The 19,538-nt window shown below is 44.1% G+C and overlaps 1 protein-coding gene across 1 annotated transcript in view; it reads left to right on the forward strand.

The window, feature by feature from the left end:
• Nucleotides 1-19,538, forward strand: part of NUP210L (nucleoporin 210 like) — a 53,869-nt gene that overhangs the window by 26,459 nt on the left and 7,872 nt on the right. The window contains exons 23-34 of the mRNA XM_089483288.1: nt 132-264; nt 2,192-2,254; nt 4,494-4,673; nt 6,678-6,758; nt 7,338-7,469; nt 7,963-8,121; nt 9,940-10,031; nt 10,654-10,828; nt 11,536-11,711; nt 13,527-13,747; nt 17,653-17,789; nt 18,630-18,753. Of these exons, the coding sequence (XP_089339414.1) occupies nt 132-264; nt 2,192-2,254; nt 4,494-4,673; nt 6,678-6,758; nt 7,338-7,469; nt 7,963-8,121; nt 9,940-10,031; nt 10,654-10,828; nt 11,536-11,711; nt 13,527-13,747; nt 17,653-17,789; nt 18,630-18,753 (1,673 nt within the window). The remainder of the gene's footprint in view (nt 1-131; nt 265-2,191; nt 2,255-4,493; nt 4,674-6,677; nt 6,759-7,337; nt 7,470-7,962; nt 8,122-9,939; nt 10,032-10,653; nt 10,829-11,535; nt 11,712-13,526; nt 13,748-17,652; nt 17,790-18,629; nt 18,754-19,538) is intronic.

Consider the following 19,538-nt stretch of genomic DNA (forward strand, 5'->3'; position numbering starts at 1 on the left):
ATTGTTCTGCCTGTGACAGTCACCATTCAGAAATGTGGGAGATAACCACCAGAGACAGTTTGGGAAATCTTTTCAGCTTCAGGTTACTGACCAGGTTGGACGATGGAATTATTGCAAATGTTTCCTTGCAGACTAATGGACGAAGTGAGCGACTATTCTGAAGTCTATGTGCTCCGAGCCATGGCCGTGGGACAAACAACTTTAGTGGCCACAGCCTGGGACAAAATGGGAGCCAGATTCACATCTGCGCCACGGAAAGTGGAGGTATAGAATTTGCAATCATTTGGCTTATTAGGGAATTGTTTCCCAATGCAAAGACATTTTTTTAAAAATTGCTTGGAAGACCTGCAGGCTTTTGAAACCAAGGGAGAAGCTCATTATCACAAAGGGTTTAGATTTTAACAGAGAAAGAGCAGTCGTGTGCAGATCTTAGGGAAATGGGAGAGGTTGTCACTTCCAGCACCTCCAACACTTACGGAGTTTCAGTAGTCAAAATGGGGATGTGTTAGCCTTTCTATCTCTGCACTCTGAGTTGTGGCTAGTTGTGAGGGAGAAGACGCGCATGACCCTGCATGCAGCCTTTGAGGCTGAAAATATCACCCAACCTGGAACCTCAGACTTAAAAGAGACAAACTCTTCAAAACTTTCTTCTGGCCATTTTGTATTTTAGACTAAAAAGGTAACTTTGGCGCCTTACCGACGGGCCTAAGTGGCGCCGTCGTTGCGCCAGGAATATGCACGAGGGGCGGCGCTTCCGGATGCACTTTGCCCCTCGCGCGTATTCCGTACGGCAAGATGGCGGCGCCCTATACAGACGGGTGGCGCCATCTTGACGTAACGGACGTGCAGCGTCCGGACGTCTAAACCCGGAAGAGCCGTCGCGTATGCGCGCTTTGGCACTTGCGGCGGCTCTTCCAGGTTGCCGGAAGGAGTGCAATTTCTGCACTCCCTTTTTGCAGCGCGGAGGAGTCGCGCGGTTTGGCTGCTGCGGCTCCTCCGCACTGCAACCGGCAGCGGCCCAAGACCACCCCTTTTGGGCAGTCTGTAACGGGCCTTAGGACCCAAACAGACAGGCCAAAATAAAGCTGCTTCGGGTCACTTTGGAGGTATGCTGTTTAAATGACACATGCATCTTAAGAGACCAGAAGCTGCACCAAACCTATGCTGCAGTCCTTAGAACTAGAGCGCGGCTTTGGCATGGCTTCCGACTTCTTGGGACATACGCCTCATTTAAACAGCATACCTCCAAAGTGACCCGAAGCAGCTTTATTTTGGCCTGTCTATGTGGGCCCTTAGGGTTCCTCCATTTGGAGCAAAAATATTGGGAGGGCACAGGGTTTGTTGCTGTGGTTTTGGGATATATTTTTTTTTAAATTCCAGCAAAGTTACTGTTGTCCCAGACTGTGTTCTGGCAGTTCCCAATACCAGCTGTAACGTTTTAGTCCCACCCTTGAGTGGGTTTCTTTTTAATTCTGAGACATACTGGAACAATGTGTTCCCTTCTGTTCTCCTCCATGTTTTTAAGTTATAGTGATCTAATGCTTCAGAGAAAACACTTTTGCACTATATCTCTATACCTGTAAAAAAAATTAACCAGAGAGAGTAGCAGGGATGTCACTAGAGAGGTGTACCTAAGGGTCGGGGGGACACCACTGCTGCTCAACATCTGTGGCGTTCACCTGTGTCCCTTTAAAAATGCTAGAGGTGATGTGAGTGGTGCAAGACTCGGTGAGACCTCCGGTTAACAACAATTATATATGAGAAGTGCAATTCATGAGTAACATTAGTACAAGAATCTTACTAAGGATTCTGTATGGTGTGGTATAGGAGGAGGTCAATGGAGGGGGGAGACACCAGGTGATGTTAACCCTAGTGACGTCACTGGAGAGTAGGAAAGTTACCATTCAAACCATAGGACCCCTTCAGCAAACCGTGTCCCATCTTTGGCAGAGCCCTATTAGATCCAAGAAATCTCTACAAACAGCCCTGCAAAAGATTAGAACAAGTGGGTACTGGAGTCAGTAACAACTGACGAAACCCAAGGAGTTATATCACAGAATATAGGCTTCTCTAGACTCAAGTGGGAGAGCTCTTACTTGAGCATCTTCCTGTTTTTAGATTTTAAAGACTACATTAATTAATAAATCCAAACTTTGCTGCTGCTGTTTTTGTTTTTGGGATTTTTGGCCAGGTCTTCCCGCCGTTCAGACTCATTCCCGAGAAAATGATCCTCATTCCACACAACATGATGCAAGTGAGTGCAAGCAGGTGAATGTGGGTGGTGCTGTTCTCGTCCCTTTCCTTTTGCTTAGCAGAGACGTTTGTCTTGTCAGCTACTTCTGCTTGTATTCCAGACACAGACTGAGCCACATCAAACAATGAAGATCCATATCTTCCATTGAAAGAGATTCCACACAATCCTAGTCTTATTTACGTTACATAGGCCTCTCTGGTGCTTCCTTCTTTGCTTCTTGCTTTCTTTCTTTCTTTCATCTTTTTTTTCTTTTTGCTTAACCAGTCTCCTAAATCATTGATTTAGTATAACCAGTAACATGAAAAGTCCACCAAGCATTATGGAGCCAACCAAAATGCATAATACACATGTTGCAAGCTTTAGGGTTTTTTGTTCTTAGTCCAGATGGTATGGAGGGGTATCTCTTGCAGGCTGGCATCTCCTCCTTCTGGCCATGTGGCAACTGGCAGCTTCTCAAAGATTTGGCATCCATTTGCAACACAAAAAGGTACTTCCTTGGTACTTCTTTTGTGTTAGATCTTTGAGAATCTCCCAGGTGCCACATAGCTAATAATAATAAAATAATAAATTGTTTATTTCTATACCGCTTTTCCTCGAGATCAAAGCGGTTTACATCTGATAAAACTATGACATATGTCATAATACAATATAAAAACAGTTAAAACATTCAGTTAAAATTACAACTATTCAATAGAATTATCTAAAAACAACAATTTAAATGGTCAAAACTATAAACTATCAACTAGAAGGAGGAGGTGATGAAGAAGCCAGTGGAGCTTTGAAAGCTTGCAACATATATATTGTACATGGGAATCACTGCTTCTTACCCAGGGCCACACAGTATATATACATATATACCCACTCTCTTCCATGCCAGCATTTTCTGAAGATGCCAGCCACAGATGCTGGCGAAACGTCAAGAATAAACTCTTCTAGAACATGGCCACATAGTCCGAAAACCTCACAAAAAACCTATGTATATTTTGCATTTTGCTTTGCCCATTAAAGGTATCCCTGTTTGGTGGATTTGCTATATGGCCACCACAGCTACCTCTGAATGTTTTATTGGTTTAGTATATTGATCAGGCAGTTTCTGTGTTTGGAAAACCTCTTCATTTCCTGCTTTTGGCACCTCTTCCTAATCTCCTTTTGCAGCTTTTCCTGGAGCTCTCCAGAAGAGTTAATCACAACTGCCAGGATCCCTAGCCATGGTGGCTGGGAAGGATCAGAGGTGTAGCCAACACATTTGAAGGGTGCTAAGTAGGGAAAGGCTGAATTAACATGGCCACAGTCCCATGCAGTGATGCAGAAGTGGCTTCAATTAGATGTTCTGTCCCATGATATTCTGCCATCAAGCTGTATTCCTAATAGTATTTGTACTGTACTGTTTGCATTGGTGTTTTTTTCCTATTGGGCATTGTATAATACAGTATTGTACTCTTTTATATTGTTTTATGATGGTCATTGACCATAATAATAAATTTCATAGCCTGTCGCGTGAGAAATGATCTAGATCAAGGGAGGTAATAGTGCTACTCTATTTTGCTGTGGTCAGGCCCCACCTGGAATATTGTGTCCAGTTCTGAGCTCCACAATTCATAAAGGATGTTGAGAAACTGGAGCGTGTCCAAAGGAGGGCGACTAAAATGGTGAAGGGTCTGGAAACCATGTCCTATGAGGAATTACTTAGGGAGCTGGGAATGTTTAGCCTGAAGGTTAAGAGGTGACCTGATAGCCCTGTTTAAGTATTTGAAGGGATGTCATGTTGAGGAGGGAGCAAGCTTGTTTTCTGCTGCTCCAGAAAATAGGACCCGGAGCAATGGATGCAAGCTCCAGGAAAAGAGATTCCACCTCGACATTAGGAGGAACTTCCTGACAGTAAGGGCTGTTCGATAGTGGAACACATTTCTTTGGAGAGTGATGGAGTCTCCTTCTTTGGAGGTCTTTAAGCAGAGGCTGGATGGCCGTCTGTGGGGGATGCTTTGATTGTGAATTCCTGCATGGCAGAATGGGGTTGGACTGGATGGCCCTTGCGGTCTCTTCCAACTCTATAATTTTATGATTCTGTGTGAAGGCCCAAGATTTCCACTTACGAAAGAACATAAGGTGGGACCCTCTCTCCAATAGAAAAAAACATATTTGATCCCAGTTGGTGGACAGGTGATTGTTTGCATCCAGACCACTTCCATTGCTGTCTTCCTCCAACCTGCTTCTGTGCATGTTTTCCATCAAACTGCAGGTGATGTCCGAGGGTGGCCCACAACCACAGTCCCTCATTCACTTCTCCATCAGCAACCATGCTGTGGCCACCATTAATGGACTGGGGCAGGTCACAGCCAAGGCTGTGGGCAAAGCCATCATCCTAGGGACCATTCAAACTGTCAACGAAGACACAGGAAAAGTCATTGTCTTCTCACAGGTACTGTCTGTTATTCTGGTTGTGATTGGTGAATGCTTGTTTTGTTGTCAGATAGTCCAGGTCCCAAAGCCTTGAACAGTTTTCATCGGACCTTATCACACTAGACGAATCCCGGGCAGAAACGAGATTTAAAAGTAGGAAAGAAACGCAAATGTGGGGCATTTTTCAGATGACGTTTCTTCCAAAGAGTAATAACACGAAAATAAAGCAAATGGAAACTCGACAAAAATGACATTTTTTTTACTTTCGGGAACTTTTGAAAGTAAAAAGGTGACGTTTTTGTCAACTTTCTGTTCGCTTTATTTTTGCATTGTTGCTCTTTGGTGTAAACACATCTGAAAAACTTCCCGCATTTGCAGGGTTTTTCTACTTTTAAAATCCCGTTTCTGTACGGGATTCACATAGTTTGAGCGATGAGGGCTAGTGCAGGCTTTCTCCTCCCTGGCACAGCCATCCCTGCTTGTAAATAATAATAATAATAATAATAATAATAATAATAATAATAATAATAATAATAATGTATTTCTATTTCTCGCCTCTCCCTACGGATAGAGGGGGGATCACAACAGATAAAATACATACAGAGCATATAAAACTTCCAGCATTAAAATCCTCATAAAATTTGCCCTCATAATACAGCAGTACAATATAATATAATACAATACAAGGCAAATACAGTAGCCAAACCAGAGTCAGGAATTATATCTTGTATAGTCGGGAATATGCAGCAGACCCCAACAACGATATCTGTTGTATATATATCCTGATTTTCCCCCAACACTGAGACTAAAGGCAGCTTACAAAATAATAGAAGTAATATGAGAAAAACAAGTGAAAACACGCGTACCTTATAACTAGTAAGTAAATATTTTACTGTGGTCATAGACCAGTATATAAAAACTGAATACAATAACAAACATTCGGACATTTAAAAGGTCACAGTGAAGTACAATAAGATAAAATTACATAATAATAAAAGACAATTTCTGATACACTTTGTATGTTGTGGTAGGATTGGTATCAGAAAGTAACAGGGAAACCTGAACCTGCTCAGTGTGTCCAGTATATTCATGGCATAATGGCAGAGTAAGATCAGATCATTAGATTTTTGTGGGGTTTTGGGGCACACAGCATGTATGTATGTTTGTATGTGTGTGTGTGTATGTGTGTGTATATACACACACACACACACACACACACACCCCACTCACTTCCATGCCAGCATTCTCTGAAGATGCCACCCCCAGATGCTGGCGGAAAGTCAGAAATAAACTCTTCTAGCCCGAAAAACCCACAATGGATGCCGGCCATGAAAGCCATGAAAGCCTTCTGCTTCACATAAGATCAGATCGTAGATCTCTATAGAACAAGCACTAAAGAGGTTTATGCTCCACAGATTCAATTTGGCCAGAGTCACATGGACAGCGTACTTCATAACTGTTTGTATGGTTTAAACTAAACATGTTTTTACTAACATTTCTTTTTTTTTAATCTTGTAACATGATGTTTAAAGTAGCATTAAACTGTCTATAGAATTAAAATAATTTAAGGCATCCATTTAAAAGCAAAGGATGAAAGTAGTACTCCACATTTAAAAAAGCTTTTTTTCCCCCTTGTAAAGTGATCAGTTCCCAAGAGCCTTTTGGAATGAAAAAGGTCTTCACCTGTTGAGGAAGGGATGGCAGAGAGACAGCCAGCCTAGCCTCCCTTGGAAGGAAGGTGCCCTGGGAGCCACCAGTGAGATGGCCCTCTCTTGGGTTCCCACCAAACATGCCTTTGAGGGTGGCAGGATCAAGAGAAGAGCCTCTCCTGGCAACTGCTCAGACAGGTTCAGTGGGGAGGATAGCCTGGGTCCAGCCCTTGTAGGCCTTCCTAAGTCATAACCAGCACTTTGAATTGCGCCTGGAAACAGAATGGCTCCCAGTGGAGCTGTTCTGTGTAGTGTGCAGTCTTACCTCCTACAAGCTGTTCTTCTGATCTCAAGCCTTTGCATTCATTCCTCAGGATCAAGTGGACTTGGAAGTTGTTCAGTTGAAAGCAATACGAATTCACGCTCCTGCCACCAGGCTCATAACAGGCACAAAGGTTAGTCCAGCATACAACTCCTCTCCCCTGGAGCTTCTTTTTCTGTGGTGGAGGAAGATATTATTTCATGCTACATCTCAAAAAACCTCTGTGCTGGTGGACATGTCCTCTGTAAAATTGAGGTGCAGAGACTGGAAGAATTTCAACGGGACTGACTTCTTTTCCCTAAACCAGACTCTGGTGAGGGATCCAACCCCATTTTGCATGTGTCTGTTTCTGTGGTGATAGCATGAAGTGATGAGGATTAAAGGCTAGAATGTGGTAATCTGTTGGGGATGCTTTGAGAGTTCCTGCATGGCAGGGGATTGGACTGGATGGGCCTTGTGGTCTCTTCCAACTCTATGATTCTATGGTCACTGTGGATATCTAAGGTCTCACTACATAATTTAACTGCCATGGTTGTATCCAGCAGAGTCCTGGGATTGGTAGTTTAGGGAGACATTATAGTTCCCTGTCAGAGAATTCTAAATATCTCATCAAACTGTAAACCCACAAGATAGAATCAAGTCGGTTAAAGTCGGATTAAAGTGTTGTAAGTGTATAGTGTGAAAGAGACCTCAATGAAATCTCTCTTTGCAGATGCCTGTTTATGTCATTGGACTGACCAACACTCTGACACCTTTCTCCTTTGGAAATGCCAACCCAGCTCTCACGTTCCACTGGGCAATGAGCAAACGGGACGTCCTGAACCTTCTTCCTAGACACTCAGAGGTACGGAGCCCTCTCTCATAAGTAATGTACTTGAACACTGGGACTGCATCCACACTGGAGAAACAATCCGGTTTGACACCACTTTCACTGCCTTGGCTCAAGGCTATGGGAGCTTTGAGAGAAAAGTTTTCTCACTTAGGGAGGCATATCTTCTGACACAACCACTGAAATAGTAAGCTTTGGAACAACTAATGTAAGTCATGCAGAAGCCCTTCCAAAGACTGGAGGAGCCATTTTAAATATGTGCTTGGAGCCCTTTCGCTTCCAAAGAAAAATAAATGTTTTGCTCTAAGGGGCCATTCACACTACCATATACCCCAGATTAAAAGCGGGTTGTTCATACTGGCGCCAGTTTATTCATACTCGGATTGGTGTTTTGCACACCCATTCAGGGGCATATCCCCCTCAGCGGGATTTAACCAGGATCTAACCAGGGCAAATGGGCTAGTGAGAATGGGGCCTAAGTATCCACTTATTTACCCTTCTCTACCAGGTTTCCCTGCAGATTGCTCCAGAAAGTAACTTTGCGATGGTCTTGCACACAAGGGCAGCTGGGAGAACAAGCATTCGAGTGACAGTGCAAACGTTGGACCCGTCTGCTGGGCAGTTTGAAGGAAAAGTTGCTGAGCTCTCGGATGAAGTGCAAATATTAGTAAGTTCCGCTTACCCCATCCTTGACTTGCTCCAGTCTCTTTTCTTTTTATTCGTTGCATCTGCATCTTCGTCTTCCTCCAAGGAGCTTTTGTGCAGGGTTTGTTTTCTCTTCATCACCACAGCCCTATGAGGTAGGTTAGACTGCGAGGATCCATAACTGATCAGGGATCAGAACCTAGCTCTTTCTGGCCCATGCCCAATATTTCAGCCACAGTGGCTTTAGGGAACTGCTGGTAATTCTCTGTAATTTCACAGAATCATAGAATCACAGAGTTGGAAGAGACCACAAGGGCCATCCAGTCCAACCCCAATCTGCCATGCAGGAACTCTCAGCTAAAGGATCCCTGATAGATGGCCATTCATCCTCTGTCGAAAGACCTCCAAGGAAGGAGAGACTACCACCCTCTGAGGGAGTGTATTCCGTGTTGAACAGACCTTACTGTTAGGAAGTTACTCCTAATGTTGAGCTGGAATCTCTTTTCCTGGAGCTGGCATCCATTGTTCTGTGTTCTAGTCTCTGGAGCAGCAGAAAACAATATGACTTCCCTTCAAATGTTTAAACAGGGCTATCATATCACCTCTTAACCTTCTCTTCTCCAGGCAAAACATTTAAAAAGCATACCTCCAAAGTGACCCGAAGCAGCTTTATTTTGGCCTGTCTGTATGGGGCCCTAGATCCCTTTCACTCGAAAAAGAATAAGAAAGGGCACAGGAATGGGAACAATGAGGTGGACTTCAACCTCAAACTTGACCCCTAGTTAATTCCATTTGTCTCTCACCTTCTGCCCATTTGGCCAACATCCAGCAGACTTCTAGGTGGCCTCCTATACATTGATCAGGTCTAATTCTGCTTAGCTTCAGCAAGATGGCTTCTTTATGTCAAACATTGAGTCCCATCCCAGGAGAAAGGCAGGATATAAATAAATAAAATAAGTAATAAAACGTTGAAGACTCCATTTCCCTGTCATTCCAGATGCCTTCTTTCATGTACCTATGTTTTTGTATGCTTTCAAGTCATTTCTGACTTACGGCGACTCAGAGGTGATCCTACCATGGGGCTTCCTTGTCAGAATTTCTTCAGATGGGGTTTAGTTTCCTAGTCTAACATTCAAACCACTACACTGGCTCTTTACATCTCTATAGAGTTTTCTTTTTACCATAATATTTTGCATGACTTTGGGTCTAGCCCAGTTACAGGTGGCGGTTTTGGAATCTCCCTGCTGTAATTGTGAAGTGCGGTCTAAAGAGAACGGTGTGATTCTGAGCACACCTATTGGTGACTAAATCCCCCATTGAGCAAAAGTGGTGCTTATTTCTGAGAAAATATGCATAAGATGGCTCTTGTCAAAAAAACCAGGCAATATCTGATGGACCTGATCCCCTTCCCACTGCCGTTCCCTTCTTCTTTTGTGCCATGTCTTTTTAGATTGTAAGCCTGAGGGCAGGGAACTGTCTAACCATCTATAAGGAGCTAAGAGAGCTGTTGTGGCTGAAGAACGGGGTATAAATACTCTAAATAAAATAAATAATAAATAATGATAGTAGTGGCCTGACACAAAGGAAAGACATGTGTCATTGAATAGTCCAGAGCTGCAATTGAGAAGGACCTTGGGTTGACTACTTAGGGAAACAAATTGTTGGACAAGTTGGAACATTGATCTGATCCAGCAGGACTTTTCCTATGTCAGAGAAAACCTCATAACAACCTCATAAGCCCCTTGGCTTCTTCAAATATAGTCACCCTCGAAGTTAATTTTTTTAATCCAGAAATGTATTCCTTCCCTTCATCTGCAGGGTCCTTACTCTTTTCTTACAGGTCTTTGATAAGCTCCAACTCTTCTGCCCAGAGTGTCTCGCAGAGCAAATCCTGATGTCTATGAATTCAGAGCTCAAGCTGCTTACAAACAGGTATGTACAGGAGGGAAGGTGATTGAGAGAAGGGAAAATACTTAAGCTGTAACCTGAGGAAGTAGCTATATGGATGTGCCATTTTGCAGCAAAGCTAAAGACTGGATGGCATAGCAGGCAGTTTGGAGAAGCATCAGACATTCTTCCTTTGCTGTAAAGCAGCTGTCCATAATGCCATGCCATCAAGATGCATTGGACTAAACCTCCTACCATTCCCTTCCAGGTTGGGGGATGCTGGAAGGTGGAGTTTAATACATTTGGAAAGCACTACGTTAGGGAAGACTACCTTAAGGTTCTTCTATGGATCATCTTAGCATCTGCTTGAGCTATAGATTTTTATGTTTTTGTTCCTTTTTTGACTGTAGCAGGACATGATTCTGATGATACAGGTTGATCCCTGCCAGGGCCGCTCAGTCCATAATGGTGCCCCACAGCTGGTCTTTAAAATGGGTCGTTTTCCTATGAAAGTCAGAACATGGAACAACTATCCAATGCTGTAGCCACAGCCACTGATGATGCTGCCACCGCCTGTGTTTTGTAGCCTGTGTTGCCAATAAAAAAACATTATTCAGCTTGCATGAACCAAAAGCAGAGCAAGCTTACTGTTGTTTTTCTGACCTAGGGAGGGCTCAGCTTTTGTGAACACCCAGCTCCTGCAATGCTTCCCCAACTCCTCTGTCATTGAAGAAAGCAGGCATGGTCTTCTCAAGTCAGGTACTGTGTCAGGCACAGCAGTACTGGAGGTGACCTCTTTGGAACCCTTTGGAGTCAACCAGACGATCATCACCGGAGTGCGGGTAAGAGAGCCTAAAGGTCATGTTCACAGGTTCATGTTCACAGTCAGGTTTATGGGGCTATGAGACTGAAGGTGGGGGTGAGTGGGGCTGCATTGTGGAAGAGCGAGCAGAGTGCCCTGTGTGACTAAGTTGCTGGGAAGGAAAGACAATAGTAATACAAGGAGTACCGCTTGCAAAGATTTAATAGTACAGGGACCCTTGTTATCTGCTGGGGTTTGGTTCCAGGACCCCCCGTGGATAACAAAATCTGTGGATGCTCAAGTCCCATTAAATATAATGGCAGAACAAAATGGTGTCCCTTATATAAAATGAAAAATCAAGGTTTGCTATTTGGAATTTATACTTTAAAAAAAAATTCAATGCACGGATAAAAATCTGTGGATAAGGAGGGCCAACAGTATCTCATTAAGGCATAGATAGGGAAAATAAGAGTAGTGGACGGGTGCAAAGGAAGGATGTGTCTAAACTGTGTTGGGCTGCAGCCTCCCATCATTCCTCACCATTTGCTATTTGGCTAAGGCTAATGAGAGTTGCAATCTAACAGCATTTAGAGGGTCACATTTTCCCCAGCCCTTCAGTGGGGCCTAGGAGTAAATACAGAGGGAATTGCAGAGACTGCTGTTTGTCTCCAGTTCTAAGAGATCCTTGGACTAACCTCTGTTAGCAGTGAAAATGCTCAAACAACTAAGTTCCTTCCTTCTTTCTAGGTGGCTCCAGTGTCCTACCTGCAGATGAGCAGCACTCCCAAACTCTACACAGCCAACAGGATGCCCCTCCATGCTTTCCCCTTGGGCATGTCACTAACTCTCACTATTCAGTTCTACGACAGCATTGGTGAGAGGTTTCATGCACAGAGCACCCAGCTTTACCTGGCCTTGAACAGGTGTGGTCCCAAAAAAGCACTTATGTGATGCTTTGCAGGTGTGACTCTCCAAGCTGTGGAAAGCCAGATACGTTGCTTGGTAGCCCTCGAACAACTGGCTAGATGTGTCTTCCCAAGATGTGCACTTGCCACTTAGGAGTTGTGGGTTGGATTGGATGGCCCTTGTGGTCTCTTCCAATTTATGTTTATATGGCCCTATACAGACAGGCGAAAATAAAGCTGCTTCAGGTCACTTTGGAGGTATGGTGTTTCAATGATGCATGCGTCCCAAGAGTCTGGAAGCTGCACCAAAGCTGCACTCCAGTCCTTAGGACTGGAGCATGGTTTTGATGCGGCTTCTGGACTCTTAGGACGCATGTATCATTTAAACAGCATACTTGCAAAGTGACTCGAAGCAACTTTATTTTGGCCTGTCTGTATCGGGCCTATGATAGCTCTGCAGTCGTCGTCATCTATGTATTCCTTCTGCATATCTTGTTGTAGCTTCTTCTGTGCACCTTCAAGTAGTTTTCGATTTATGGTGACCCTACCACATTGTTTTCTTAGTGAGATTTGTTCAGAGAGGGTTTGCCTTTGCCTTCCTCTGAGGCTGAGAGAGTGTGGCTTGACCAAGTCACCCATGACTGAGCGTGAATTCAAACCCTGGTCTCCAGAGTCATAGTCCAATGCCATGCTGGCTCTATCAGCATGTGTAGGAGATGCATAATGTGTGAAACACCCCTTAGAGTAGACTGTTCTGTCTTGTTCCTTCATTGCGATGTGACAGTGGCTCTGGCCTCTTGAAGGTTTTGCCAGCAGACCATGAGCAAGGGTTCTGCCAACCTGGTTAACCCTCAAATATAGCCCAAGTGTATCTATTATCTAAAGACCTACCTAAGTATGGAGAGGCCCATCATCATCATCATCATCATCCTGTTATTTGGCCAAACTATGAGGGTAATGATGATATGACGTTATTTGTGAAGAGGAGGAACTATCACAAATTTATCTGAGCCCATGCTGATCTCCTGGAAGCTCACAGAGTGGACACTCAGTGCTGTTGCCCATGTTGGAGATGCAGAATCAGTTAAGATGGCACCACCTTTAGGATCAACTTGATAAATCTTTAAAGATGTTGCAAGCTCTCGTGTTTCACAGAGGCCAATATGTTAGATAAAGCAAAAATTTCTGGATACTGATTGCTCCCAGTCAGGAAACTTATATAAACACCAGCAGCTTGTCATGCTTTTGACTTCTTGGTTGATCCAACAGGTTGATCTCATGCTCAGTCAGCCAATTTAAGCATGCCATTTGTTGATTGTAACACATGCATCTGTCTGTTGCATCATGCATCAGCTCTTTTACAATAGTTTCCAGTTGAGATAGTTCAGGAGTGAGCTGAAGCAACAAATGTCTCTTAGAAAAGGACAGTGAAATATTGCAATAATTCACCCAATAATGAATGTCTTTTAGAAATAAGTCATTGAAATATTGCAATAATTCACCCAATAATGAATGTCTCTTAGAAAAAGACATTGAAATATTGCAATGAGCACTGCTGATCTTCTTCAGTATTTGCTACCAGAAAGGAGGGTGAATCAAGCTTCCCCACTGATGGGAATTTAGATAGCCTACGCAGCAAAGATCTCACTGCAAGAGAGAGGAGTACAGTGGGGTTTTGTCATCCATGGGCTTTCCCTCCCTGGCTGCTTCAGATGGCAAGCCCCATTTTGGAACCTCCATGGATACAAAGGAATGACTGTATCTTCTTTTTGCATACTCCCTAGTGTGTGTGTGTGTGTGTGTGTGTGTCAATTTTTGTATTCTGTTTTACAGAGATGACCTGCTGCTCATCCGGCCAAGCACCAAGAATTACACTTACGTTGCCCAAGCCGTGAACAAGGGGGTGACCCTGATAGGCATCTGGGATGAGAAACACCCAGGCATGGCGGACTATATCCCAGTCCCAGTGGAACATGCCATTGAGCCAGACGTCTCTGAATCGCTTGTCATAGGGGATGTGGTGTGTTTCAGCACACTCCTTGTCAACCAGGAAGGTCAGTGGGCAACTCTGATCTCTCCTGTGTAATACCCAGTGAAAGTGCCCCACTGTCCTCTGAATGGAATGCTTTCAGAAGGCTAAAGAAACAGGGACTTGAGACTGGGTAGGGAAAAGATGGGCTGCCCTTCCTTCCTTCCTTGCAGCTGCAGTTAAAAGACTTTGGGATGCAAAAGGAAGGCAGCGCCTGGTTCACTGGTTGCTTTGCCTCAAGGACAGGACTGTAAATTAGGCCTTGGTTGCTTCTTTGGAACAAAAGGATCACCCCAGTCTATTTGCTGGAATGCTTCTTACCCGGCTTCTGGAATCATTCGAGCCTTTCTCTGTACTCACTGACCCTCTAAATCATCCCTCTTGAATGGTGAGGGGGCCGTTTTAACAGAAAAACTACAGGCTGCATACTTTTGGTGTTTATATACACAACTTAGGTTCCCTGTTTGGTTAAATTAATCTGGAGTAATTGCCCTGATTCTGTATTCCCAGTACTTGAAGCAGATTAAAATCCCCATTTTGCCCACCAGCATTCCTTAAGAGGATGGGACTAAAATATGCTGCGCTTGAAATACTCATAAATGCGAATCAGGGCTCCCCCCCCAGATGAGACAAATATGTTGTGAGATTGCTGGATTCGGTAATAGTAGTTGCTGTAGTTATGTTTCTGTTAGACTTTCCCCCCACCCAGCAATTCTTGGCACCAGCTACATCATTTTATTCCTTCAAGTGTTTGGGTTTTTTAAAAATTCTAAAACAAAAACAATAAATTCTCTCCTCCTCCTCCTTTCTCTCATTTTTGTTAATTTTGGGCCCGAACAGACAGGCCAAAATAAAGCTGCTTTGGGTCACTTTGAAGTTACGTTGTTTAAATGACACATGCATCTTAAGAGGACAGAAGCTGTGCCAAAGCATGGCTTTTGGACTCTTAGGACACATGCATCATTTAAATAGCATACCTCCAAAGTGACCCGAAGCAGCTTTATTTTGGCCTGTTTGTTTGGGCCCTTAGAGTTAAAGTGCTATAGTGCATCCATGAAATGGCAGTTTTGCACTATAACACTATAAGTCTTTTTTTTTAATTCAGAGAACATTTGCCCTTCAACACATAGAAGTACCTCAGCATAACACATACACATATACACACACACACACACTGCACTGTGTAGTGCAATGGTTCTCAAACCACTCACATACATACATATAGTACATACCATAGCGAGTGTCCTAGCACAGAAAGAAATAGCTGCAAACAGTCCCCAAAAGAATGGGACAAGTGGACACTGAGCCCTTTCATGTTACTCTACTGGTACACAAACTTTTTACCCCTGGGACCCCCCTTAACATGTACACGCAGATGTTGCAGCCTCCCCTCGCTGCAATATATGAATAAAAATATTTTGTTAATTTAGTGTGCATATTTTCATTTGCAAATGTATGTATATTCATTTTTTAAAACATTTTATAAAGAAATAACATTGTTCTAATTAAAACAGTTTTATTTAAGCAAATTCAGTATTTAACTCAACACGTGTATATGTTACATAGGAAAAAAATTTGCAAGGAGCAGGAGAATGAAGGATCTAGGTCTCCAAGGAGTATATCACACGGGGCTTTTTGGAGCTCAGATCCGGGGTGACTCCTGGTTCAACTATGCGAATTCACATTGTAACGTGAATGTTTTATCACACTTGGTTGCCCTTCCGAATCAAGGGGGAACCGAATCCAAGGCAAGTCACCTGATGCGCATTCATGCAAAGCGGAGTGAGTGCAAATTGTATTACCACACCGGTACATACCATGTGGATTCAAGGATTCAAATTGGGACCCTTGCACATGCTCAGTGGGGCTCTGGATGCTGTCCTCCTTCCCTGCCCCCTCCTTAGCTGTCATCCTTCATTGGACTGAAGGAGCAGTCAGGGGATGATGGGATAGGTCACAGGGGTCACTGGGGCCAGGATTCAGATGCAGGAGAAGGTAGTGAATGATGGGATAGGTCACAGGGGTCACTGGGGCCAGGGTTCAGATGCAGGAGAAGGCAAGGGATGATGGGATAGGTCACAGGGGGTCATAGGCCATGGTTTGGATGCAGGAGAAGACAGGGGATGATGGGATAGGTCACAGGGGGTCACTGGGGCCAGGGTTCGGATGCAGGAGAAGGCAAGGGATGATGGGATAGGTCACAGGGGGTCACAGGCCATGGTTTGGATGCAGGAGAAGGCAGGGGATGATGGGATAGGTCACAGGGGGTTACTGGGGCCAGCGTTCGGATGCAGGAGAAGGCAAGGGATGATGGGATAGGTCACAGGGGGTCACAGGCCATGGTTTGGATGCAGGAGAAGGCAGGGGATGACGGGATAGGTCACAGGGGTTACTGGGTCTAGGGTTCGGATGCAGGAGAAGGCGGGATGATGGGATAGATCGCAGGGGTCACTGGGGCCAGGGTTCGGATGCAGGAGAAGGCAGGGGATGATGGGATAGGTAGTAGGGTAGCAGAGAGGAGGAGATGGCATGAGGGAGGAGGAGGGTGATGACGGAGCAGGACGCAGGGAGCCAAGGGGGGGCGACATCGGAGTGATCTTCCACACCAGACCAATTCGAAGTGAAATTGAAGCGAGCTTGAATGCGAATTCTGTGAATTCACTTTTTTTCTGATTTCACCAAAATGAGGGTTCACTTTGGAATCACTGCGGAAGCACGTGAATTCACATTGTGGACCCGTAGTCACACCGGATCTGAGCTCCAAAAAGCCCTGTGTGATATACTCCCAAGTCTTGCGTGCCACCTTTGAGACAACTCTTAAGCAATTTGAGAGCCACTTCACTACACAACTATATCCCACTTTAACTGCCATGGGATATGTCCACAAATGTCTTTTGGAATCCTAGGATTTCCAGTTTAGGGAGGGATGTTACAATTCTCAGTTGGAGAGATCTAATGTCTCCCCAAACTACAACTTGCAAGATTACCTAAAACGTTCCCATGGTGGTTAAAGTGGAATGGACCCATACAGACAGGCCAAAATAAAGCTACTTTTGGTCACTTTGGAGATTTGCTATTTAAATGATGCATGCGTCCTAAGAGTCCAGAAGCTGCACCAAAGCCACGATCCAGTCCTAAGGACTGAAATACAGCTTTGGCGCAGCTTCTGGACTTTTAGGATGCATGCATCATTTAAACAGCATATCTCCAAAGTGACCCGAAGCAGCTTTATTTTGGCAGTCTGTATGGGGCCATAGTGCTATAATTGAATGGTGTGAAAGGGCCCTCAGAGTCAACTAGAAAACCCCAAGGAGTTGTACTGCAAGGACACATGTTTCTTCATACCAATCTTAAGAGCCCTATGAGCAGAGGAAATGGTGTGTCAAAAGGTCACACTGAAGCAGTCTTTACTGGGTGCCCATAGCAAGAAGGAATATTGTCAGACTGGGGAACCATTGGTTTATCCAGAATTGTTAGAGGATGTCAACCCCATTAGACCAAGTTAGCATGGCCAGTGGTTGTGGACGATAGCAGTTCTAGTCTAGCATCATCTGGAGGACCAGAGCATTCTCCAGCCCTGGTACAGAAGATGAGATGGAGCTCTATTTGGCCAGCACTGGATTCAGAGAGAGGGGGAGAGAGAGAGTAGACTGGGATTAAGGCATCTTTCACACATTCAAGGATGTTCTCACTAACTTGAACATCCTCACAAACACACTATGAGGTTAGACTTCTTGTTTTCAGATGGAGAACGGAGGCTGAGTGACAGGTCCACAGCCACCTAACCAGATTATCTGTGGGACCATATTTGAATTAAGTCTAGAATCCTGTCCACTGAACTACATGGCTTATTCTGCCCCAGAATCCTCTCATACTGTAGAAAGAGAATGGCAAAAAAGAATGGAAAAGTGACTTGTCCTCTCTTTTTAGGGGAGCCTGGGACATGGCAGGTCATGCCTAGCGACATCCTTGAAATGGACACAGTGAGTGGGGCAGCATTTGCAAAGGGTCCAGGGAAAACGACAGTCTTCCATGACATCCCGGGCATCGTGAAAACCTACAGAGAGGTAGGAGCCAAGTGTGTTCAGCTGTGGGGCAGGCCTAGGCTGCCAGTCTATTGCAGATCTAGGGAAAGTTAGGTACTTTTAGGTGCAGCTCCCAACATCCTCCTACCCACCCATCAACATGGGTAATGGATATTTTGGCTAGCAAATTCTAATAATTTTTAAAGCCCTGTTCCTGGCTCTGCTCTTTCCAGGATGTAAAGGGACCAAAATAGTTCTGTTGTTCTGTTTTTAATCCCAATAATATATGGCAGGGTTGGGACTTGTAGTCCTACAACATCAGGAGAACCACAGGTTCTCCATTCATGAAGCAACTCTCAAACGAATCAAGGGGCAGGTGTATCACACAAGAGTTCTGGGACTTGTGAGAGTCCACTGGGGAGGAAAGACAGAGATGTATGAGGAAAAGAGACTTTCTGATATTCTACCTACAAAAACAAATGGAGCAGGTGTGAACATCCAGTAAGCTAGAAAGTGGCCACTTCAATGGGTTAAGTGAACACATACCTCATTTTGTCCTCTTTTTGCTAAGCAATAAAGAGGTTGGGGGGATTAATAATAATTATAATAATAAAATTTATTTTTATCCTGCTTCTCCAAACAGATCAAAGCGGCTAACAATAAAAACACCAGTAAAATATAAGTCGTTGTATCCCAGATCCTCCCAAATCTTCCCATCCACAATAAAATACAGTTAAATTATTAAACAATTGGTTGGAGTGACTACAGATCTGTGTGCAGCTGTGTCTGATGTTGCTGAGACATGGAAAATCAATATTCTCTGTAGGAGACTAGCAGGTGCTGCCAAAATCTTTCCACAGTTGATGGATTTGTCCTTTCCAGGTTGTTATCAGTGACAGCTCAGGACTAAGCCTTCACCTTGGTCCCAAAAAGTGCTTAACCAACGCTCCAAATGTTTCTGAATTCCGGCTTTTTATGACCACAAACAGCACAGCAATGCTAAAAGGTAAGCGGTGCAGCCCCTTTCCTTCATATCTGACACACGCTCCATTGCGAGTTAGCTTCATTTTGGGAGGTACAAACATTCAGCCCAAAAAACTGCTTGCTCATCTTCTCTGAACTAGAGGCTACCAAAGGGGCAGAGATGGTGCTTGCCTCATTCACCCAGCCTGCATCTTTATTTATTTTATTCATTCTACACTCGTTCCTCCACATTTGCAACTTTGATTATTCACCGATTTTATTAATATGTTGTCTCTAGGAATATCTAAGTCCTCCAGGGCAACTTTATGGTGAATTTTAACCAAAGGTCTCACTGAAGGACCTAGAGATTCTTAGAAAGAACACTCCACTAGGTCATCTGCCATGATCCAAGAGAAGAACTGCTGGACTTATTCCCCTTCCCACTTTTTAGATTGTAAACCTGAGAGGGCAGGGAACTGTCTGATTAACTAATCAATCTCTGTAAAGTGCTATGTAAAATTATGGCACCATATAAACAAACTATTATTGTTATTATTATTAGTAGCTTCTCCAATTCTGTGATCACTGTCTGGCAAATGTTGACCACAGAGTTGCACTGGAGAACCTAAAGATTCCTAGAGAGGTGTTCCCTCAGGTAAAAACATAGCATTTTTGTTATTTGTGGGGCAGGGTGTTATCAGTACACTGATGGCACTCAAATATATTTCTCCATCAGCAGCTATGACAACAGATGGCATTTCTCCCCTCAATCAGTGTCTTGAAGCGGTAATGGCCTGGATGAGGAAAAACAAACTCAATCCCAATCCA

The sequence above is a fragment of the Sceloporus occidentalis genome, unplaced genomic scaffold (assembly GCF_023333645.1).
Source record: "Sceloporus occidentalis isolate IW3139 unplaced genomic scaffold, rSceOcc1.0.p SCAF_20, whole genome shotgun sequence".
Taxonomy (NCBI): Eukaryota; Metazoa; Chordata; class Lepidosauria; order Squamata; family Phrynosomatidae; genus Sceloporus; species Sceloporus occidentalis.